The sequence below is a fragment of the Anolis sagrei genome, chromosome X, assembly GCF_037176765.1.
Source record: "Anolis sagrei isolate rAnoSag1 chromosome X, rAnoSag1.mat, whole genome shotgun sequence".
Taxonomy (NCBI): Eukaryota; Metazoa; Chordata; class Lepidosauria; order Squamata; family Dactyloidae; genus Anolis; species Anolis sagrei.
The window spans coordinates 59649096-59675020 of record NC_090034.1 but is presented as its reverse complement, the minus strand read 5'-3'; the positions used below and the strand labels follow the sequence as shown (position 1 = coordinate 59675020).

Genomic DNA, 25925 nt, shown 5'->3' with positions numbered 1-25925 from the left:
AGATTTATTTATTTATTTATGTATTTACAACATTTATATGCCGCCCTTCTCACCCCGAAGGGGACTCAGAGCGGCTTACAAGGTATATATACAATATATTATTAGCATAGTACAATATCAGTTTTAAATATTGCTATATTGTACTATACCAATTATATTGTAATATTATTAGTAATATTGCATGTATTATAAATATATAATTATAATATATTATTATTATTATTATTAGTAGTAGTAGTAGTAGTAATAGTAGTATTATATTGCATTACATTACAATATTATAAATATTATATGTATATACAATATATAATATAATATAGATGGTAGTGGGGTATAAATTTATTTATTTATTTATTTATTTATCAGTTTTGTATACCGGTCTTCTCACCTCCGTTCGAGGGACTCAGGCCGGTTTCCAACATCAATATTACAGACAGTCATTAAAACATATTCTAAATCACACTAAAACATTAAAATAGCAAAATACAATCATATAATTACAGTGGTCAGTTGTCATCAAAAATCATTATTCGTCGTCATCCATCCATATCACAGGATCATGGCTCATTCGTCGAATGCCAATCCCCAAAGCCAAGTTTTCACCTGATTCCTGAACGTTAAGATAGAAGGGGCAGTTCTGATCTCCAGTGGAAGGGAGTTCCAGAGTCGAGGGGCCACCACCGAGAAGGCCCTGTCTCTCGTCCCCACCAGCCGCGCCTGTGAGGCCGGTGGGATCGAGAGCAGGGCCCCTCCAGACGATCTTAGCAATCTTGATGGTTCATAGGGGAGGACAGGTAAATTGGGCCGGAGTCATTTAGAGGCTTTATAGGTTAAGACCAGCACTTTGAATTGTGCCCGGAAGCTGACTGGCAGCCAGTGGAGCTGGCGCAACAGAGGAGTAGTATGCTCCCTGTACCCCGCTCCCGTTAGTAGTCTGGCTGTTGCACGTTGGACTAATTGAAGCTTCCGGGCTTCATTATTATTATTATTATTATGGTCGGTAGCCTTAGGTTGGAAAGAGCACAGGAAATGGGAAGTTTTGAAAAATGGTATGAATGCTTATCAGGTCATATCAGGCATGGGAAAACTTGGGCCCTCCAAGTATTTTGGACGTCAACTCCCACAATCCCTAACAGCCACCAGGAGAATTAAATATACAGATGGATATATTAAGGAGAACTTGGAGTTGAAATAGAAAGAGATGATAGCCAGAGTTAAAGGGAAATGCAATAAATAGAATCAGACCATCTTCATGATCAATAGAAATCAAACAATACAAAAAGCAGAGGAGGGAGGAGGGAAAGGGAAAAATGGACTGGTATAAGTTGTAGATAAGTAGAGAAAATGATATGTATAAGTAGCAGATAAATATAAAATTGTAAAGGATAGGAAAATGGGAATAATCAGAATGTTATGAGAAAATATGGGGAATATATATATTTTTATATATGATATTATGTATTACATTATATATATTATATTATATACGTATTATATTATAATAAATATATTATTATGTTTATTACATATTTGAATTATATAACCAAATAAAAATGTCATAGTAATGAGAAGGGAAGGGGCAGGTGCTTCAGGGCGAAGCAGGTAATGAATTCCTGATTGTTATTCTGATGAGGATGATGAGGGGTGTCTCTTCCCTCCGCTCCGCGCCCAGCGGCCCCTCGCAGTCCCGCAGCCGCTCGAAGAGTCGTGGCCGCTCCTCCTCGCGCTCCAACTCGAGGTCCAACTCCAAGTCTTCTGGTTCCTACTCACGTTCCCGCTCCCGGTCGGGATCCCGCTCCCGCTCCTACTCCCGCTCGCAGTCTAGGTAAAGTGAAGGGCAACAAAGGGGAGGAGAGGGAGGCTGTCATGGGTTGTTTCCCCTCCACGGGCAGACCACTCGCTTTCTCACAGAGAGCCTTGTCTAATCTAAGGGGGGGAACGGGCTTCTTTTTCCAGGAGCAGAAGCCGGTCACATTCTTCTCGGAGTCGATCTCGCTCCCGCTCCCGGTCCAAATCCTACTCTCCCGGAAGGCGCCGCCGCTCCCGATCTCGCAGCCAAACGCCTCCGTAAGTGGTCACAGTGAGGAAGGAACAGAGCAGCCGCCTCTTTGGGTCCCTCCCTTTGAGGCAAACGTGGGGCGATCTGGGAAGTGCCCCTGCTATGAAAGCATGCAGGCCCTGCCTGGCTCTTGGCCCTGCACCCCAAGCCGACCCCACTTTGGGGCCCTTTGCATTGAGTACTGCTTTACTCCTTCTCTGCAGCTCTGCAGCCGGACTGGGCTCCAGCTCAGGGAATACTGTTCCAGAATCCAGGTTGGGAGAGGAGAACAAAGGGCACCAGATGCTGGTGAAGATGGGTAAGTGGCCTTGGCAGGTGTTTGCTCTTGTCATTCAATAATTTTAAAGCATAGGTTCTTTTTATTGCAATTTCCAGTGTGAGAGAGCAGATCAGAACTTACACAAAGAACATTTGACATATAGACATACAGAGTCTATGTAACTACATTGGATTCACAAACACCTTACAGTTGTATTGGCTACTTACTTACTTACTTAGGCGATCTCTCGTTGGCCGAGTAGGATAGTATTCCAAGATCAGTGTACTGGCGGTGGATCCGTAGATGACTGTGGAGCCCTATTCTTGCTCTGCGTTTTCTCCCGCAGTAAGGGCATTGGTTTCCAGGTGGAAGGCGGTCTCGGTCGGGGTTGGCTTGATGCGCCTTCCTCTTGGCATATTTCTCTCTTTCGCCCTCCATTCATGCCTCTTCAAATTCTGAAGCACTGCTGGTCACAGCTGACCTCCAGCTGGAGCGCTCAAGGGCCAGGGCTTCCCAGTTCTCAGTGTCTATGCCAGAGTTTTTAAGGTTGGCTTTGAGCCCATCTTTAAATCTCTTTTCCTATCCTTCCTCCAACATTCCGTTTTCCGTTCTTGGGTTCGGAGTAGAGCAACTGCTTTGGGAGACGGTGGTTGGGCATTCGGACAACGTGGCCGGTCCAGCAGAGATGATGGCGGAGGACCATCGCTTCAATGCTGGTGGTCTTTGCTTCTTCCAGCATGCTGACATTTGCCGCCTGTCTTCCCAAGAGATTTGCACGATTTTCTGGATGCAGCGCTGATGGAATTGTTCCAGGAGTTGCATGTGATGTCTGTAGACAGTCCACAATTCACAGGCGTATAGCAGGGTTGGGAGGACAATAGCTCTGTAAACAAGCACTTTGGTATCCCTACAGATGTCCCGGTCCTCAAACACTCTCTGCTTCATTCGGAAGAATGCTGCACTCGCAGAGCTCAGGTGGTGTTGTATTTCGGTGTCGATGTTGGCTTTGGATATTTTTTATTACAAAACTGTGAGTCAAGCACTGAAAGAGTCAGTAGGCCGAAGCCTTTTAGAGTCAGTGGGCCAAAGCTAGTGTCCTAAGGAGAGTGAGTTGACCAAAGCCTGTTAGTGTTAGTTTGCCTCAGTGAGAGAACTCCTCAGTCTGTGTGAGCAGGCTTCTCTGTGAGGTAGGCCTCACAGTATGAGGAAGGCCTCTTACGAGAAGGCCTGGTATGAGAGGAGCCTCATGTGAGAAAGCTGCTGCCTGTCAAGCTACTATGTAATTGTTTATTTGTGTTATGGAAGCCTTGTTCTTTTAAATAGTGCAACCATATTGTTTTACGACAAAGAAAAGCCTCCTAAGGAAGACGTAACATTGTCTGTACGTTTTTGTTCTTTTTATCACTTTCGACTCCTGATACTGGGTCACGCTGTTGCTGATAAGTTACTCTGCTATACATTTATGGGGAGGGTCTTTTGTTAATAAGCTCACTCACCCAACAAGGGTTATGGGCCCAGTATAGCCCAGTAAGGTTCTCTCAGAGGTAGCCAGGATAAGAATCATAGAATCCTAGAGTTGGGAGAGACCCCCAAGGGCCATCTACTCCAACCCCCTTCTGCCGTCATGCAGGAAAAGCACCATCAAAGCCCCCCTGACAGATGGCCATCTGGTCTCAATTAATATAAATAACAGGAAGAATAGAATTGGAAGAGATCACTGTACTCCTGACAGTGTACTCCTGACAGTGTACTCCATCCCGCCTCTGTTTGGCCAACTTCTTGCATTAAAACACAGGCTGAAACTTGCCCTGTATCTATGTGCAGTGTCCTTCCTCTTGTTTGTACGCATCTTGCATTGCACATCGTCCTGTGTTTCATTAGTTGTATCAGTTTCACTTAATTTTATGCTTACCTACAAAGCCCTAAACAGTTGGGGACCCATCTACCTGTGTGACGACATTTCTGTATACGAACCCACACGATCTCTTCGTTCATCTGGAGAGGCTCTGCTCACAATCCCCCCTGCATCGCAAGCGCGATTGGTGGGAACGAGGGACAGGGCCTTCTCGGTGGTGGCCCCACGACTCTGGAACTCCCTTCCCAAGGACATCAGGCATGCCCCAACGTTGGCAGTCTTTAGAAGGAGCTTGAAAACGTGGTTGTTCCAGTGTGCCTTCCCAGAATAAGGAATCCCAAGCAATATGTCCCAAATGAACTTTACGAGAGATGTAGAATTGTCTGCACACCCACCTATCCCTAAAATATCCATCCTATTTCTCTTGGACATGCCCAGCATTTTTAAAATATTTTAATCATTACATTTGGCCCTGCCACAGGTTTTTAAATGCGTCGTGATATTATTGTTATTGTTTTGCTTCGGTATGTGTTATTTATTGTTGTATTGTTGCTGTTGTGTTTTATTGGTGTATTTGGGCTCGGCCTCTTGTAAGCCGCACCGAGTCCTGCGGGAGATTTTTTTTTTTTTTTTGTCGTGTCAGGAGTGACTTGAGAAACTGCAAGTCGCTTCTGGTGTGAGAGAATTGGCCGTCTGCAAGGACGTTGCCCAGGGGACGCCTGGATGATTTTGATGTTTTTATCATCCTTGTGGGAGGCTTTTCTCATGTCCCCGCATGAGGAGCTGGAGCTGATAGAGGGAGCTCATCCACCTCTCCCCGGATTCGAACCTGCGACCTGTCGGTCTTCAGTCCTGCCGGCACAGGGGTTTAACCCACTGCGCCACCGGGGGCTCCTGCGGGAGATGGTAGCGGGGTATAAATAAAGGATTATTATTATTATTATTATTATTATTATTATTATTATTATTATTTGTTTTTATTTATTTAAATTTATTTTGTTCTATCAGTTTTATTTATTTTTATTAATTTATTATTTTTATTAATTTATTCGTTATTTATTTAATGCAATGAGTTCTCTCCTGTTTCTGCCCTTTGTCTCCAGGTTGGAGTGGCTCTGGAGGCCTGGGGGCCAAAGAGCAAGGCATCCAGGACCCCATCAAAGGAGGAGACATCCGGGACAAGTGGGACCAGTACAAGGGGGTGGGGGTGGCCCTGGACGACCCCTACGAGAACTACAGAAGGAACAAGAGCTACTCCTTCATCGCTCGCATGAAAGCCCGGGATGAGAGTGAGTAGCCCTTGAGCTGGCAGCCCAGCCTTTCTTTTGTGTGCGTGTGTATGTAGGGGACGGGCAGGCGAATGACAGCTTTCCTAGTGCCATGAGCTCTAGGCGGGATAATAGAGTAACTTCTAGAACAGGGGTCCTCAAACTTTTTAAACAGAGGACCAGGTCACAGTCCCTCAAACTGTTGGAGGGCCGGATTATAATGTGAAAAAAGCATGAATTAATTCCTATGCACACTGCACATATCTTATTTGTAGTGCAAAAAAACACATAAAAACAATAGAATAATTAAAATTAAGAACAATTTGAACAAATATACCGTATATACTCGAGTATAAGCCGACCCAAATATAAGCCGAGGCACCTAATTTTACCACAAAAAACTAGGAAAACGTATTGACTCGAGTATAAGCCGAGGGTGAGAAATGCAGATGCTACTGGTAAATTTCAAAATAAAAATAGATACCAATAAAATTACATTAAATTAGGCATCAATAGGTTAAATATATTTGAATATTTACATAAAACTGTAATTTAAGATAAGACTGTCCAACTCTGATTAAACCATTATTCTAACCTTCTTCAATGTAAATACGCTAACATATCCTTCCAAAAATAACACTAATAAAAATAATAGTGTAAAATAATAAATGTAATACAGTAAAATAAATGTAACAATAACAATAATAAATAGAGTAAAATAATAAATGTAGAAATAACAACAATAATAAACTAATAAATGTAATAATAACAAAGTAAAATAATAAATAACCTTGACTCGAGTATAAGCCGGGGGAGACCTTTTCAGCCAAAAAAAGGACTGAAAAACTAGGCTTATACTTGAGTATATACAGTGAACTTATTAGTATTTCAGTGGGAAGTATGGGCCTGATTTTGGCTGCTGATATAGGATTGTTGTTGTTTGCTTTCAAATCGTTTCAGACTTAGGTTGACCCTGAGTGAGGGCCAGGTAAATTACCTTGAAAGGCCGTATCCGGCCCTCGGGCCTTAGTTTAAGGACTTCTGCTCTACTGTAATAGTAATAATAGGAATGACACTGTTGACTCTTCTCTCCTGAAGGCTGATGCTGCTGCCGGAAGACAAAGGGAGCCCTGCCTGGCCTGAGCAAAGGAGCCAAGATGCAACACGGCCCTCTCCCCGTACGCCCCTTTTCTTGAGGGCTTCCCCGTTTGTGTAGAGACCATTGAGAAGAGAGGTTAACCTTCCCATCTTGCCTGCTTCCAGGTCGGCATTCTCCTGTAACCCCAGTAACCCCTCCCCCCAAAGTATATTTGTTGATCTGGTTTTTAGACGGGTTGAACTGTAGGTGAGAAACCCTCCTCGCCTTTCCCACACAACTCTGCCTCTCCTCCCACCGTCTGTAACTAAATTGTGACATATGTTGCCTTTCAATAAAAGAGAGTTTCTCCTACGTCGAGAGCTGTTTTAATTGTGTTTGTGTTGGGGGTGCACAATTCCACCGTTTCAATCTCTGCGGGGCTTGCTGTCACCGTTCCTTGCCGTCGCAGTCCCCTCTGGGAGAAGCAGCTTCTCTTCTGCAGCTCGCCTTCCTTCCTTCCTTGTGGCCCCGGTTAAAATCAATCTGAAGGCGCCTCCACCACCTCCTGCTCCTCTCCTTCTAGTAAGGCTGGCTCCGCAGTCAGAGGCTGGGCCTTGTGGCTTTGGATGTACTGCAAAGAACAAAACGTAGGCTGAGACCCAAGTGAGCTGGTGGCGCATGGCCTTGAAATGGCTTGATGTCAAACCCTAGTCCACGCATGTGCCCCTTGTGTTCCCTTTCTCCTTTTGCCCCAAGAGCCTCGCTTCTTCCTCGAGCAGGGCTTCTCAAACTTTTTCAGCCGCAGAGCCCTTTTTGAAGAAAAAGTTTCCCACGGAGCCCCAAGTCATTTATTTATTTATTTATTTATTTATTTAGAGCTAGCTGTACCCGCCACGTGTTGCTGTGGCCAACCTTGCCTCCCTCTTTTTCTCCTTCCTTCCCTTTCTCTTTTTCTTTCCCTATTTCTCTTCTTTCTTCCATCTCTACTTGTTTCTTTCCTCCCTTTCTTTGCTCTTTGGTTACATCCTTCTTTCTTCCCTATCGTTCGTTCCTTCTCTCCTTCCTTCCATCTCTTTTTCTTTCACTTTTTTAATTTCCTTCTCTCCTTCCTTGCTTCTCTACCTTTCTTACTTTCCTTTCTTTCTTCTTCCCCCTCCTTCTCTCCTTCGTTCCCTCTTTCCCTCCTTCTCTCTACTTCTTCATTGTCCCATTTAATATTGTATTTATATCTTACATAGAAAGAAGGAAAGGAAGAAGGAAGGAAGGAGGGACAGGAAGGAAGGAAAAAGGAGGGAAAGGAAGAGGGGGATGAAGAAAGGAGGGAGGGAAGGAAATGAAGGGGAAGGAAATAAAAGGAAAGAAGGAGGGAGGGAGGAAAGGAAGGAGAAGGAAGGAAGAAAAAGAAAGAAAGGGAGGAAGGGAGGGAGGAAAAAAGGGAAGGGAGGGAGAGAAGGAAGGTCCTTCACTCAAGCACTGTCGACCTTCCTCGCCGCCTCCTCCTCCTCCCCTTATTCATTGCCTGGGGACTCCGCTACTGTCATCATCCGCAACTTCCTCTTCCAACAGGGAAAGGAGGATGAGGAGACTGCCCTCCTGACATAGCAGGGAAAGAGAAGGGGCTCCATCGTGTCCAAATTTGGTGTCAATTCCCCCAGTGTTTTTTGAGTTCTGTTAACCCAACAAACAAACATTACATTTTTATTTATATAGATTTTTATATCCCGATCTTCTCACCTCCGTAGAAGGACTCAGACCAGCTTACAGCAAGGATTCAATGCCACTAATACAAGTTAAAACATCATACAACCATACAAGATTAAAATACATATAGATAAAATACATCTATACCAAATCGCCAAGGTAAAATCATGTTCAACTCAGTCCGCATATGTGGTCACTCACTTTGGTCTGTAACCAGTCTCGGCCATTACTCTGGGAATGCTTCGTTCCATAATCAGGATTTCACTAGTCTCCTGAAGGACAAGAGGGAGGGGGCAGATCTAATCTCGCTCGGGAGAGAGTTCCATAGCCGAGGGGCCACCACAGAGAAGGCCCTGTCTCTCGTTCCCACCAAACGCTCTTGCGAAGGTGGTGGGACCGAGAGCAGGGCCTCTCTGGAAGATCTTAACATCCTTGATGGTTCGTAGGGGAGGATACGTTAGGACAGATAAACTGTTTATATATTATAATGCAGTGGTTCTCAACCTTCCTAATGCCAAGACCCCTTAATACACTTCCTCATGTTGTGGTGACCCCCAACCATAAAATTATTTTCGTAGCTACTTCATAACTGTAATTTTGCTACTGTTATGAATCATAATGTTAATTTCTGATATGCAGGATGTATTTTCATTCATTGGACCAAATTTGGCACAAATCCCCGATACATCCAAATTTGAATACTGGTGGGGTTGGGGGGAATTGATTTTGTCATTTGGGAGTTGTAGTTGCTGGAATTTATAGTTCACCTACAATCAAAGATAATTCTAAACTCCACCAACAATGGAATTGAACCAACCTTGGAACACAGAATTCCCATGACTAACAGAAAATCCTGGAAGGGTTTGGTGGGCATTGACCTTGAGTTTTGGAGTTGTAGTTTACCTACATCCAGAGAGCACTGGACTCAAACAATGATGGATCTGGACCAAACTTGGCACGAATGCTCAATATGCCCAAAGGTGAACACTGGTGGAGTTTGGGGAAACTAGACCTTGACATTTGGGAGTTGTAGTTGCTGGGATGTATAGTTCACCTACAATCAAAGAGCATTCTGAACCCCACCAACAACAGAATTGGGCCAAACTTCCCACACAGGACCCCCATGACCAACAGTAAATACTATGATGGACTTAGGCGACCCCTCTGACACCCCCTCATGACCCCCAGGTTGAAAAACACTGTTATAGTGTAATATATGTTGTTGTTCATTCGTTCAGTCGTCTCCGACTCTTCGTGACCTCATGGACCAGCCCACGCCAGAGCTCCATTGGCCGTCACCACCCCCAGCTCCTTCAAGGTCAGTCCAGTCACTTCAAGGATGCCATCCATCCATCCATGAGTGACCTCAAATCTCCCAAAATACTTCACCGATTGCTTCAAAATTTGGACACAACCTAGCATTCGAACAGGCAAATGTTTTTATGTATTCACATACCTATTATTACAGAGATGTCACACCTATGATAGGTAAAAACATGCATGGCATCAAAAACCGTGGCATCTGCTGTACGTCCAAGCAACACATCGCGAAGCGTCCTTGTCAGGGCCAGGGCCACTATTAGGGATCCACGGCCTGGTCACCCTTGCTGAGCGAGCCTGCCTGTCTGCCTCCCTCCAGAGCAGAACCAGGAGAAGAAGAGCAGGAATAGAGCAGCGGGGCAGGGAGGAAAATCCAGGCTGGGGAGGGAGGCAGGCAGGCAAGGAGGAAGGGCCAGCCCAAGTCCTGGCCTCCTGTAGCCTCATGCCTTGCCCAGCACCACCTCACGCCTGCGTTCCCAGGAAAACTGAAGGCTCAGAAGGAATTAAGGATTTGAATGGAAGGATGGGAGAGAGAGGAGGGAAGGAAAGGGTTTCCCTAAACACAGTGATCATTATTATATTGACCAGTATTATTGTTATTATCATCATTGTATTGTCGAAGGCTTTCGTGGCTGGAATCACTAGGTTCTTGTGGGTTTTTTCGGGCTATAGGGCCATGTTCTAGAGGCATTTCTCCTGACGTTTCGCCTGCATCTATGGCAAGCATCCTCAGAGGTGTGAGGTCTGTTGGAATTAGGACAATGGGTTTATATATCTGTGGAATGGCTGGGGTGGGGCAAAGAGCTCTTCCCTGCTGCAGTTAGGTGTGAATGTTTCAGCTGATCACCTTCATTAGCATTTGAAGGCCTGCCTGAGCCTGGGAAAATCCCCTGTTGAGAGGTGTTAAGCTGTGCCTGGTTTCAGAGAAGCCATTGAAATCCACAAGCATGTGGACAGTTTCAACAGAAAGGAAGAGACCATGAAAATGAACAAAATCTGGCTACCAGTATTAAAAAAACTCTAAAATTACAACAGCAAAACAGCAGAGAGGAAACAACCAGGCACAGCTTAACACCTCTCCACAAAAGATTTTCCCAGGCTCAGCCAGGCCTTCAAATGCTAATGAAGGTGATCAGTTGAAAAATTCACACCTAGCTCCAGCAGGGAAGAGCTCTTTGCCCCACCCCAGCCATTCCACAGATATATAAACCCATTTTCCTACTTCCAACAGACCTCACTATCTCTGAGGATGCTTGCCATAGATGCAGGCGAAACGTCAGGAGAAATGCCTCTAGAACATGGCCCTATAGCCCGAAAAAACCCACAATAACTTATTATTATCATTATTATATACACCAGTATTATTAGGTAATGATAAAGGTTTTCCCCTGACATTAAGTCTAGTTGGATCCGGCTCTGGAGGTTGGTGCTCATCTCCATTTCTAAGCCAAAGAGCCGGCGTTGTCTGTAGACACCTCCAAGGTCATGTGGCCAGCATGACCGCATGGAGCGCCCTTACCTTCCCGCCGGAGTGATACCTATTTGATCTACTCACATTTGCATGTTTTCGAACCCCTACATGGCCTCATGCACCTACCATCTTGGCTTCTTCCAGCGTGTGGTAGTGGTAGCGCTCTTCCTCCAGGGAAGCCACCAGGGACGCATGGAGACGACGGCTGGTCTCCGAATAATGCCGGATGAACAGCAGGTTCTCCTTCAGCATCTCATTCAAGGCAAAGGCAGCTGGACTATGACCTGCCAGGCCTGGAGGAGAAGGAAGAAGGAGACCAAAGGGAGTGTTGAGGCCCAAGGCCCAAAGATCTCTCGTCTCTATGGTTTCCCAGTCAGAAACTAGGCACAAGTAGGCTTGAAATACTGAATCTGGAGAAAACACTGAGGCAGTGTTTCTCAACCTTCCTAATGCCGTGACCCTTGAATACAGTTCCTCATGTTGTGGTGACCCCCAACCATAACATTATTTTTGTTACTACTTCACAACTGTAATTTTGCTACTGTTATGAATCATATTGTAAATATCTGATATGCAGGATGTGTTTTTATTTACTGGACCAAATTTGGCACAAACAAATTAGGATTTGGTGGGCACTGTCCTTGGGTTTTAGAGTTGTAATTCACCGAATCATCAAATCATAGGGTTGGAAGAGACTTCATAGGCCATCCAGTCCAACATCCTGCCAAAAAGCAGGAAAACTATTCAAAGCACCCCCGACATCCAGCCTCTGTTCAAACTCTTCCAAAAAAGAAGCCTCCACCACACTCCGGGGCAGAGAGTTCCACTGCTGAACAGCTCTCACAGTCAGCAAGTTCTTCCTGATGTTCAGATGGAATCTCCTTTTTTGTAGTTCGAAGCCATTGTTCCATGTCCCCAGAGCAACAGAAAACAGGCTTGCTCCCTTTTCCCTATGACTTCCTCTCACGTATTTATACATGGCTATTATGTCTCCTCTCAGCCTTCTCTTCTTCAGGCTAAACATGCCCAGCTCTTTAAGCCGCTCCTCATAGGGCTTATTCTCCAGACCCCTGAACATTTTAGTCGCCCTCCTCTGGACACATTCCAGTTTGTCAATATCGAAGCTGGAAGAGCCCCCAGTGGCGCAGTGGGTTAAACCCCTGTGCCGGCAGGACTGAAGACCGACAGGTCGCAGGTTCGAATCCGGGGAGAGGCGGGTGAGCTCTTTCTATCAGCTCCAGCTTCTCATGCGGGGACATGAGAGAAGCCTCCCACAAGGATGATAAAAACATCCAGGCATCCCCTGGGCAACGTCCTTGCAGATTCTCTCACACCAGAAGCGACTTGCAGTTTCTCAAGTCGCTCCTGACATGACAATAAATAAATAAATATATCTCTCTTCAATTGTGGTGCCCAAAATTGGACACAATATTCCAGGTGTGGTCTAACCAAGGCAGAATAGAGGGGTAGCATGACTTCCCTGGATCTAGACACACTACCTCTAGAGAGCACTGTGGACTCAAACAATGATGGATGTGGACTAAACTTGGCATGAATACTCAATAGGCCCAAATGTGAATACTGGTGGAGTTTGGGAAAAACAGACCTTGACATTTGGGAGTTGCAGTTGCTGGGATTTATAGTTCACCTACAGTCAAAGAGCATTCTGAACCCCACCAATGACAGAATTGGGCCAAACTTCCCACATAGAACTCCCATGACCAACAGAAAGTACTGTTTTCTGATGGTCTTTGGCGACCCCCTTGTGACCCCCCCCCCCCCCCCCCGTGGTCCCGACCCCTAGATTGAGAAACGATGCACCATGGGTTTTATAGTCTACCAGCGTCATTAAGGCAGGTATCATGGGCGAACTTTGATTCTTCTCCAATTGTCGGAATCGAAGTCTAAAACGCCTGGAGGAAGGCCGAAGCTTGCCCAGGCCTACATTACGGTGAATATGCACACAAACACATACGCACACCAATCCAAACCTTTCCTTCTCCCACCCCGCTCTTGCCTTCAATTCACATCTCTGTATCTCTTGTTAGAATCCTAGAGTTGGAAGAGACCCCCATGGGCCATCTAGTCCAACCCCATTCTGCCATGCAAGAAAAGCACCAAATATCCCTGACAGATGGCCATTGAGCCTCCATTTCAAAGTTTCCAAGGAAAGAGCTTCCCCCACCACGCTAAAGATTGTTCTTTTTTGAAAAGCCACTTTCCTTTGCCATTTCCCCTCCTCCCACCTGTCAGCTCATCCTAATCCCTCTCTGCTACTTCTTACCCCTTCTCTTCTCTTGATGCTTGGCAATGCTAATCTCTTTCCAAATCCCTTTGCTCTCTTCTCACTCTCCCCTCCCCCCTCTTTAACCCATTCTTAAAACATCTTTTCAAATTCCCTTTTGCAGACCTTAGCCCAAGCATGGGCAAACTTGGGCCCTCCAGGTGTTTTGGACTCCAACTCCCATCATTCCTGCTTAAGTGGCTAAAGGGGAAAAGGAAAGGGCCTGAGGATGTTAGGAATGATGGGAGTTGCAATCCAAAATACCTGGAGGGAGGCCCCAAGTTGGCCCATAATCCAAGTTAGCCCCTAATCCTCCCGTGCCTGCAGAGCAGAGAGCAAAGAGAAGGAGTCAAGAGAGGGAGAGTGCTCACCTTCTATGACGTCCAGGCTCAGGGCAGGGCTGCCAATGGGAGCAGTGCTCATATTGCTCCCTCCACCTAACGCCAGGCCGATGAGAGGGATATCCGCTGCAGGGAAGACAAATGTGCAGGTGTGAATTACAGTGGGCGAAGCGTGGGCCCCACACCACCCACAAACTCCGGAGCATCTTCTTCGTTCGGGCCCTGGCTATCTTCACGATCACATTTCCTTTTATGAACCGGCCAGGGAGGCCCTCCTTTCGCTCCCACTACTGTCACAAGTACAGTTGTTGGGGACGAGAGAGAGGGCCTTCTCAGTAGTGGCCCCCTGCCTCTGGAAAACCCTTCCAAGGGAAATAAGACAAGTCCCATCCCTCCCCTCCTTTCGTAAGAGCTTGTTGTGGTTTCAACAAGCCTTTGAGCATGACCAGTTCTATCCCAGCCCCAAACATTGTTGAATATGGCCACCCCCGTTATGTCAGCTCCACTGGCTGCCGATCCAGTTCTGAACCCAATTCAAAGTGCTGGTCTTGACCTACAATTTTTTTTTTTAATAACTGAAAAAAAACCAGTTGAATTTAAAGTCGATATAAGTGATTTGAAGGTTGGTGTATATTTATAGTTTATGTCTATTGAATGTTTGCTATATACACTGTGTGCTCCACCCTGAGTCCCCTGCAAGGTGAGAAGGGCAGAATATAAATGTTCCAAAATAAATAAATAAATAATAGACACCAAGAACTGGAAAGCCCTGGCCCTTAAGCGCTCTAACCAGAGGTCAGCTGTGACCAGCAGTGCTGCAGAATTCCAAGAGGCATGAATGGAGGGCAAGAAGGAGAAACGCGCCAAGAGAAAGGTGCGTCAAGCCAACCCTGACTGGGACCACCTTCCACCTGGAAACAGACGGCCTCACTATGGGAGAACATGCGGATCAAGAATAGGGATCCACAGCCACCTACGGACCCACTGCCAAGACACTACACTTGGAAGGTCATCATATTCGAGCTACGAGGGATCGCCTAAGAAATAAAGTAAGAAGTGTGAACTAAGAGTAATAGGAATAATATATGAATATATTCCGTATTCTAAAACTCAAAAGATTAAAGATGAGTTAATACTTTTAAATCATAATCAAAATGGTGGAAGCCGTCCCAACGAACAGGGCAGGCAGCCAGGTGAGAACAAGGAAAAACAAAAAATTGTGCATGAATTTCACAGATCACCACTCAAAGAAACACAGTCACAGGCAAGCAACTGGCTCTTCCCCTTCCTCTGGCTTGGCTTGACTGACCATGCATCCATTGAGAAAGCGGCGGGAGGCTGTTGGTCTGCACTGCCGCATCCATCGTTTTCGTCGTCCTCTGCTTACGGGTACTGGGAAACTGCCAGAGGGAAGAGGAACATGATTGGCTGGAAAGAGACGGGGAAGCTTTTGAACGCGACTCTTCCGACGTGGCTCCTTCCTCAGATGATGACTGCGAGGCCGTAGAGGAGGAAGAGGGCGGTTCAAAGTCATCCAAATACTCAGCCTCCCCGGGAGATCCGGAAGAGGAGGGCGGCGCTTCGGAAGGGCTGCCCAGTCGTTCTGAGATCTCAGTCTCTCCCGCCTCCTCCGCCCCCTCTTCTTCCTCGGAGGGTGGATCTCTTCCGACGACATCTTTCGAGGCACTGAAGATGCTTCGGGCGGCGGCCAAAGGAGGAGTCAAGGATGCTGCGTCCGGTTTCTTCCAGGGTTCCCCAGCCACCGGCTGGTCCTAGAGGAAGCATTAGATTGAATGTATTGTTAGGGTCACAAATCAGAAGTGCAAAAGTCCATAATACGGACTCAGATCTACATGGCTTCCATGCTTCTATCATTATGACCAGAAATACACAACATTAAAAACAGGAAGTCCATAATACGGACTCAGATCTACATGGCTTCGACGCTTCTAATATTATGACCAGAAATACACATTAAAAACCGGAAGTCCATAATACGGACTCAGATCTACATGGCTTCGACGCTTCTAATATTATGACCAGAAATACACATTAAAAACAGGAAGTCCATAATACGGACTCAGATCTACATGGCTTCAACGCTTCTAATATTATGACCAGAAATACACAACATTAAAAACAGGACGTCCATAATACGGACTCAGATCTACATGGCTTCAACGCTTCTAATATTATGACCAGAAATACACAACATTAAAAACAGGAAGTCCATAATAAGGACTCAGATCTACATGGCTTCAACGCTTCTAATATTATGACCAGAAATACACATTAAAAACCGGAAGTCCATAATACGGACTCAGATCTACATGGCTTCGACGCTTCTAATATTATGACCAGAAATACACAACATTAAAAACAGGAAGTCCATAATACGGACTCAGATCTACATGGTTTCGACGCTTCTAATATTATGACCAGAAATACACAATAAAAGCAGGAAGTCCATAATACGGACTCAGATCTACATGGCTTCGACGCTTCTAATATTATGACCAGAAATACACAACATTAAAAACAGGGCGTCCATAATACGGACTCAGATCTACATGGCTTCAATGCTTCTAATATTATGACCAGAAATACACAACATTAAAAACAGGGCGTCCATAATACGGACTCAGATCTACATGGCTTCAACGCTTCTAATATTATGACCAGAAATACACAACATTAAAAACAGGAAGTCCATAATACGGATTCAGATCTACATGGCTTCAACGCTTCTAATATTATGACCAGAAATACACAACATTAAAAACAGGGCGTCCATAATACGGACTCAGATCTACATGGCTTCAACGCTTCTAATATTATGACCAGAAATACACAATAAAAACAGGAAGTCCATAATACGGACTCAGATCTACATGGCTTCGACGCTTCTAATATTATGACCAGAAAAACACAATAAAAACAGGAAGTCCATAATACGGACTCAGATCCACATGGCTTCGACGCTTCTAATATTATGACCAGAAATACACAATAAAAACCGGAAGTCCATAATACGGACTCAGATCTACATGGCTTCGACGCTTCTAATATTATGACCAGAAATACACATTAAAAACAGGAAGTCCATAATACGGACTCAGATCTACATGGCTTCGACGCTTCTAATATTATGACCAGAAATACACAATAAAAACAGGAAGTCCATAATATGGACTCAGATCTACATGGCTTCAACGCTTCTAATATTATGACCAGAAATACACAACATTAAAAACAGGACGTCCATAATACGGACTCAGATCTACATGGCTTCAACGCTTCTAATATTATGACCAGAAATACACAACATTAAAAACAGGGCGTCCATAATACGGACTCAGATCTACATGGCTTCGACGCTTCTAATATTATGACCAGAAATACACATTAAAAACAGGAAGTCCATAATACGGACTCAGATCTACATGGCTTCGACGCTTCTAATATTATGACCAGAAATACACAATAAAAACAGGAAGTCCATAATACGGACTCAGATCTACATGGCTTCGACGCTTCTAATATTATGACCAGAAATACACAATAAAAACAGGAAGTCCATAATACGGACTCAGATCTACATGGCTTCGACGCTTCTAATATTATGACCAGAAATACACATTAAAAACCGGAAGTCCATAATACGGACTCAGATCCACATGGCTTCGACGCTTCTAATATTATGACCAGAAATACACATTAAAAACCGGAAGTCCATAATACGGACTCAGATCCACATGGCTTCGACGCTTCTAATATTATGACCAGAAATACACATTAAAAACAGGAAGTCCATAATACGGACTCAGATCTACATGGCTTCGACGCTTCTAATATTATGACCAGAAATACACATTAAAAACCGGAAGTCCATAATACGGACTCAGATCCACATGGCTTCGATGCTTCTAATATTATGACCAGAAATACACATTAAAAACAGGAAGTCCATAATACGGACTCAGATCTACATGGCTTCGACGCTTCTAATATTATGACCAGAAATACACATTAAAAACCGGAAGTCCATAATACGGACTCAGATCCACATGGCTTCGACGCTTCTAATATTATGACCAGAAATACACATTAAAAACAGGAAGTCCATAATACGGACTCAGATCTACATGGCTTCGACGCTTCTAATATTATGACCAGAAATACACATTAAAAACCGGAAGTCCATAATACGGACTCAGATCCACATGGCTTCGACGCTTCTAATATTATGACCAGAAATACACAATAAAAACAGGAAGTCCATAATACGGACTCAGATCTACATGGCTTCGACGCTTCTAATATTATGACCAGAAATACACATTAAAAACCGGAAGTCCATAATACGGACTCAGATCCACATGGCTTCGACGCTTCTAATATTATGACCAGAAATACACATTAAAAACAGGAAGTCCATAATACGGACTCAGATCTACATGGCTTCGACGCTTCTAATATTATGACCAGAAATACACATTAAAAACCGGAAGTCCATAATACGGACTCAGATCCACATGGCTTCGACGCTTCTAATATTATGACCAGAAATACACAATAAAAACAGGAAGTCCATAATACGGACTCAGATCCACATGGCTTCGACGCTTCTAATATTATGACCAGAAATACACAATAACAACCGGAAGTCCATAATACGGACTCAGATCTACATGGCTTCGACGCTTCTAATATTATGACCAGAAATACACATTAAAAACAGGAAGTCCATAATACGGACTCAGATCTACATGGCTTCGACGCTTCTAATATTATGACCAGAAATACACAACATTAAAAACAGGGCGTCCATAATACGGACTCAGATCTACATGGCTTCGACGCTTCTAATATTATGACCAGAAATACACATTAAAAACAGGAAGTCCATAATACGGACTCAGATCTACATGGCTTCGACGCTTCTAATATTATGACCAGAAATACACAATAAAAACAGGAAGTCCATAATACGGACTCAGATCTACATGGCTTCGACGCTTCTAATATTATGACCAGAAATACACAATAAAAACCGGAAGTCCATAATACGGACTCAGATCTACATGGCTTCGACGCTTCTAATATTATGACCAGAAATACACATTAAAAACAGGAAGTCCATAATACGGACTCAGATCTACATGGCTTCAACGCTTCTAATATTATGACCAGAAATACACAACATTAAAAACAGGGCGTCCATAATACGGACTCAGATCTACATGGCTTCGACGCTTCTAATATTATGACCAGAAATACACATTAAAAACAGGAAGTCCATAATACGGACTCAGATCTACATGGCTTCGACGCTTCTAATATTATGACCAGAAATACACAATAAAAACAGGAAGTCCATAATACGGACTCAGATCTACATGGCTTCGACGCTTCTAATATTATGACCAGAAATACACAATAAAAACAGGAAGTCCATAATACGGACTCAGATCTACATGGCTTCGACGCTTCTAATATTATGACCAGAAATACACATTAAAAACCGGAAGTCCATAATACGGACTCAGATCCACATGGCTTCGACGCTTCTAATATTATGACCAGAAATACACATTAAAAACCGGAAGTCCATAATACGGACTCAGATCCACATGGCTTCGACGCTTCTAATATTATGACCAGAAATACACATTAAAAACAGGAAGTCCATAATACGGACTCAGATCTACATGGCTTCGACGCTTCTAATATTATGACCAGAAATACACATTAAAAACCGGAAGTCCATAATACGGACTCAGATCCACATGGCTTCGATGCTTCTAATATTATGACCAGAAATACACATTAAAAACAGGAAGTCCATAATACGGACTCAGATCTACATGGCTTCGACGCTTCTAATATTATGACCAGAAATACACATTAAAAACCGGAAGTCCATAATACGGACTCAGATCCACATGGCTTCGACGCTTCTAATATTATGACCAGAAATACACATTAAAAACAGGAAGTCCATAATACGGACTCAGATCTACATGGCTTCGACGCTTCTAATATTATGACCAGAAATACACATTAAAAACCGGAAGTCCATAATACGGACTCAGATCCACATGGCTTCGACGCTTCTAATATTATGACCAGAAATACACAATAAAAACAGGAAGTCCATAATACGGACTCAGATCCACATGGCTTCGACGCTTCTAATATTATGACCAGAAATACACAATAAAAACCGGAAGTCCATAATACGGACTCAGATCTACATGGCTTCGACGCTTCTAATATTATGACCAGAAATACACATTAAAAACAGGAAGTCCATAATACGGACTCAGATCTACATGGCTTCGACGCTTCTAATATTATGACCAGAAATACACAATAAAAACAGGAAGTCCATAATACGGACTCAGATCTACATGGCTTCAACGCTTCTAATATTATGACCAGAAATACACAACATTAAAAACAGGACGTCCATAATACGGACTCAGATCTACATGGCTTCAACGCTTCTAATATTATGACTAGAAATACACAACATTAAAAACAGGGCGTCCATAATACGGACTCAGATCTACATGGCTTCGACGCTTCTAATATTATGACCAGAAATACACATTAAAAACAGGAAGTCCATAATACGGACTCAGATCTACATGGCTTCGACGCTTCTAATATTATGACCAGAAATACACAATAAAAACAGGAAGTCCATAATACGGACTCAGATCTACATGGCTTCGACGCTTCTAATATTATGACCAGAAATACACATTAAAAACCGGAAGTCCATAATACGGACTCAGATCCACATGGCTTCGACGCTTCTAATATTATGACCAGAAATACACATTAAAAACAGGAAGTCCATAATACGGACTCAGATCTACATGGCTTCGACGCTTCTAATATTATGACCAGAAATACACATTAAAAACCGGAAGTCCATAATACGGACTCAGATCCACATGGCTTCGATGCTTCTAATATTATGACCAGAAATACACATTAAAAACAGGAAGTCCATAATACGGACTCAGATCCACATGGCTTCGACGCTTCTAATATTATGACCAGAAATACACATTAAAAACCGGAAGTCCATAATACGGACTCAGATCTACATGGCTTCGACGCTTCTAATATTATGACCAGAAATACACAACATTAAAAACAGGAAGTCCATAATAAGGACTCAGATCTACATGGCTTCAACGCTTCTAATATTATGACCAGAAATACACATTAAAAACCGGAAGTCCATAATACGGACTCAGATCTACATGGCTTCGACGCTTCTAATATTATGACCAGAAATACACAACATTAAAAACAGGAAGTCCATAATACGGACTCAGATCTACATGGCTTCGACGCTTCTAATATTATGACCAGAAATACACAATAAAAGCAGGAAGTCCATAATACGGACTCAGATCTACAAGTCCATAATAAGGACTCAGATCTACATGGCTTCGACGCTTCTAATATTATGACCAGAAATACACAACATTAAAAACAGGGCGTCCATAATACGGACTCAGATCTACATGGCTTCAATGCTTCTAATATTATGACCAGAAATACACAACATTAAAAACAGGGTGTCCATAATACGGACTCAGATCTACATGGCTTCAACGCTTCTAATATTATGACCAGAAATACACAACATTAAAAACAGGAAGTCCATAATACGGACTCAGATCTACATGGCTTCAACGCTTCTAATATTATGACCAGAAATACACAACATTAAAAACAGGGCGTCCATAATACGGACTCAGATCTACATGGCTTCAACGCTTCTAATATTATGACCAGAAATACACAATAAAAACAGGAAGTCCATAATACGGACTCAGATCTACATGGCTTCGACGCTTCTAATATTATGACCAGAAATACACAATAAAAACAGGAAGTCCATAATACGGACTCAGATCCACATGGCTTCGACGCTTCTAATATTATGACCAGAAATACACAATAAAAACCGGAAGTCCATAATACGGACTCAGATCTACATGGCTTCGACGCTTCTAATATTATGACCAGAAATACACATTAAAAACAGGAAGTCCATAATACGGACTCAGATCTACATGGCTTCGACGCTTCTAATATTATGACCAGAAATACACAATAAAAACAGGAAGTCCATAATACGGACTCAGATCTACATGGCTTCAACGCTTCTAATATTATGACCAGAAATACACAACATTAAAAACAGGACGTCCATAATACGGACTCAGATCTACATGGCTTCAACGCTTCTAATATTATGACCAGAAATACACAACATTAAAAACAGGGCGTCCATAATACGGACTCAGATCTACATGGCTTCGACGCTTCTAATATTATGACCAGAAATACACAATAAAAACAGGAAGTCCATAATACGGACTCAGATCTACATGGCTTCGACGCTTCTAATATTATGACCAGAAATACACAATAAAAACAGGAAGTCCATAATACGGACTCAGATCTACATGGCTTCGACGCTTCTAATATTATGACCAGAAATACACATTAAAAACAGGAAGTCCATAATACGGACTCAGATCTACATGGCTTCGACGCTTCTAATATTATGACCAGAAATACACAACATTAAAAACAGGAAGTCCATAATACGGACTCAGATCTACATGGCTTCGACGCTTCTAATATTATGACCAGAAATACACATTAAAAACAGGAAGTCCATAATACGGACTCAGATCTACATGGCTTCGACGCTTCTAATATTATGACCAGAAATACACAATAAAAACAGGAAGTCCATAATACGGACTCAGATCTACATGGCTTCAACGCTTCTAATATTATGACCAGAAATACACAACATTAAAAACAGGACGTCCATAATACGGACTCAGATCTACATGGCTTCAACGCTTCTAATATTATGACCAGAAATACACAACATTAAAAACAGGGCGTCCATAATACGGACTCAGATCTACATGGCTTCGACGCTTCTAATATTATGACCAGAAATACACAATAAAAACAGGAAGTCCATAATACGGACTCAGATCTACATGGCTTCGACGCTTCTAATATTATGACCAGAAATACACAATAAAAACAGGAAGTCCATAATACGGACTCAGATCTACATGGCTTCGACGCTTCTAATATTATGACCAGAAATACACAATAAAAACAGGAAGTCCATAATACGGACTCAGATCTACATGGCTTCGACGCTTCTAATATTATGACCAGAAATACACAACATTAAAAACAGGAAGTCCATAATACGGACTCAGATCTACATGGCTTCGACGCTTCTAATATTATGACCAGAAATACACAATAAAAACAGGAAGTCCATAATACGGACTCAGATCTACATGGCTTCGACGCTTCTAATATTATGACCAGAAATACACAATAAAAACAGGAAGTCCATAATACGGACTCAGATCTACATGGCTTCGACGCTTCTAATATTATGACCAGAAATACACATTAAAAACCGGAAGTCCATAATACGGACTCAGATCCACATGGCTTCGACGCTTCTAATATTATGACCAGAAATACACATTAAAAACCGGAAGTCCATAATACGGACTCAGATCCACATGGCTTCGACGCTTCTAATATTATGACCAGAAATACACAATAAAAACAGGAAGTCCATAATACGGACTCAGATCTACATGGCTTCGACGCTTCTAATATTATGACCAGAAATACACATTAAAAACCGGAAGTCCATAATACGGACTCAGATCCACATGGCTTCGACGCTTCTAATATTATGACCAGAAATACACATTAAAAACAGGAAGTCCATAATACGGACTCAGATCTACATGGCTTCGACGCTTCTAATATTATGACCAGAAATACACATTAAAAACCGGAAGTCCATAATACGGACTCAGATCCACATGGCTTCGATGCTTCTAATATTATGACCAGAAATACACATTAAAAACAGGAAGTCCATAATACGGACTCAGATCTACATGGCTTCGACGCTTCTAATATTATGACCAGAAATACACATTAAAAACCGGAAGTCCATAATACGGACTCAGATCCACATGGCTTCGACGCTTCTAATATTATGACCAGAAATACACATTAAAAACCGGAAGTCCATAATACGGACTCAGATCTACATGGCTTCGACGCTTCTAATATTATGACCAGAAATACACATTAAAAACCGGAAGTCCATAATACGGACTCAGATCCACATGGCTTCGACGCTTCTAATATTATGACCAGAAATACACAATAAAAACAGGAAGTCCATAATACGGACTCAGATCCACATGGCTTCGACGCTTCTAATATTATGACCAGAAATACACAATAAAAACCGGAAGTCCATAATACGGACTCAGATCTACATGGCTTCGACGCTTCTAATATTATGACCAGAAATACACATTAAAAACAGGAAGTCCATAATACGGACTCAGATCTACATGGCTTCGACGCTTCTAATATTATGACCAGAAATACACAATAAAAACAGGAAGTCCATAATACGGACTCAGATCTACATGGCTTCGACGCTTCTAATATTATGACCAGAAATACACATTAAAAACCGGAAGTCCATAATACGGACTCAGATCCACATGGCTTCGATGCTTCTAATATTATGACCAGAAATACACATTAAAAACAGGAAGTCCATAATACGGACTCAGATCCACATGGCTTCGATGCTTCTAATATTATGACCAGAAATACACAATAAAAACAGGAAGTCCATAATACGGACTCAGATCTACATGGCTTCGACGCTTCTAATATTATGACCAGAAATACACATTAAAAACCGGAAGTCCATAATACGGACTCAGATCCACATGGCTTCGACGCTTCTAATATTATGACCAGAAATACACATTAAAAACCGGAAGTCCATAATACGGACTCAGATCCACATGGCTTCGACGCTTCTAATATTATGACCAGAAATACACATTAAAAACAGGAAGTCCATAATACGGACTCAGATCTACATGGCTTCGACGCTTCTAATATTATGACCAGAAATACACATTAAAAACCGGAAGTCCATAATACGGACTCAGATCCACATGGCTTCGATGCTTCTAATATTATGACCAGAAATACACATTAAAAACAGGAAGTCCATAATACGGACTCAGATCTACATGGCTTCGACGCTTCTAATATTATGACCAGAAATACACATTAAAAACCGGAAGTCCATAATACGGACTCAGATCCACATGGCTTCGACGCTTCTAATATTATGACCAGAAATACACATTAAAAACCGGAAGTCCATAATACGGACTCAGATCTACATGGCTTCGACGCTTCTAATATTATGACCAGAAATACACATTAAAAACCGGAAGTCCATAATACGGACTCAGATCCACATGGCTTCGACGCTTCTAATATTATGACCAGAAATACACAATAAAAACAGGAAGTCCATAATACGGACTCAGATCCACATGGCTTCGACGCTTCTAATATTATGACCAGAAATACACAATAAAAACCGGAAGTCCATAATACGGACTCAGATCTACATGGCTTCGACGCTTCTAATATTATGACCAGAAATACACATTAAAAACAGGAAGTCCATAATACGGACTCAGATCTACATGGCTTCGACGCTTCTAATATTATGACCAGAAATACACAATAAAAACAGGAAGTCCATAATACGGACTCAGATCTACATGGCTTCAACGCTTCTAATATTATGACCAGAAATACACAACATTAAAAACAGGACGTCCATAATACGGACTCAGATCTACAAGTCCATAATACGGACTCAGATCTACATGGCTTCGACGCTTCTAATATTATGACCAGAAATACACAACATTAAAAACAGGGCGTCCATAATACGGACTCAGATCTACATGGCTTCAATGCTTCTAATATTATGACCAGAAATACACAACATTAAAAACAGGGCGTCCATAATACGGACTCAGATCTACATGGCTTCAACGCTTCTAAAATTATGACCAGAAATACACAACATTAAAAACAGGAAGTCCATAATACGGACTCAGATCTACATGGCTTCAACGCTTCTAATATTATGACCAGAAATACACAACATTAAAAACAGGGCGTCCATAATACGGACTCAGATCTACATGGCTTCAACGCTTCTAATATTATGACCAGAAATACACAATAAAAACAGGAAGTCCATAATACGGACTCAGATCTACATGGCTTCGACGCTTCTAATATTATGACCAGAAATACACAATAAAAACAGGAAGTCCATAATACGGACTCA

General features: G+C 42.7%; 2 protein-coding genes across 4 annotated transcripts in view; one reads left to right on the top strand and one right to left on the bottom strand.

The window, feature by feature from the left end:
• Window positions 1–6891, top strand: part of CHERP (calcium homeostasis endoplasmic reticulum protein) — a 35152-nt gene extending 28261 nt beyond the window's left edge. The window contains exons 14-18 of one of the 2 annotated variants that reach the window (XM_060784826.2): window positions 1634–1825; window positions 1957–2067; window positions 2263–2357; window positions 5277–5462; window positions 6540–6891. In XM_060784826.2, the coding sequence (XP_060640809.1) occupies window positions 1634–1825; window positions 1957–2067; window positions 2263–2357; window positions 5277–5462; window positions 6540–6544 (589 nt within the window). In that variant the 3' untranslated portion in view covers window positions 6545–6891. Of the gene's footprint in view, window positions 1–1633; window positions 1826–1956; window positions 2068–2262; window positions 2358–5276; window positions 5471–6539 lie in introns of those variants that run through there. The other variant, XM_060784827.2, reaches the window with a different exon arrangement.
• CXH19orf44 (chromosome X C19orf44 homolog) overlaps window positions 6885–25925 on the bottom strand; it is a 52092-nt gene continuing 33051 nt past the window's right edge. For both annotated transcript variants that reach the window (XM_060784829.2, XM_060784828.2), the window contains exons 6-9: window positions 14946–15408; window positions 13667–13762; window positions 11138–11304; window positions 6885–7150 (exon numbers count right to left, since the gene is read on the bottom strand). In XM_060784829.2, the coding sequence (XP_060640812.2) occupies window positions 7058–7150; window positions 11138–11304; window positions 13667–13762; window positions 14946–15408 (819 nt within the window). In that variant the 3' untranslated portion in view covers window positions 6885–7057. The remainder of the gene's footprint in view (window positions 7151–11137; window positions 11305–13666; window positions 13763–14945; window positions 15409–25925) is intronic.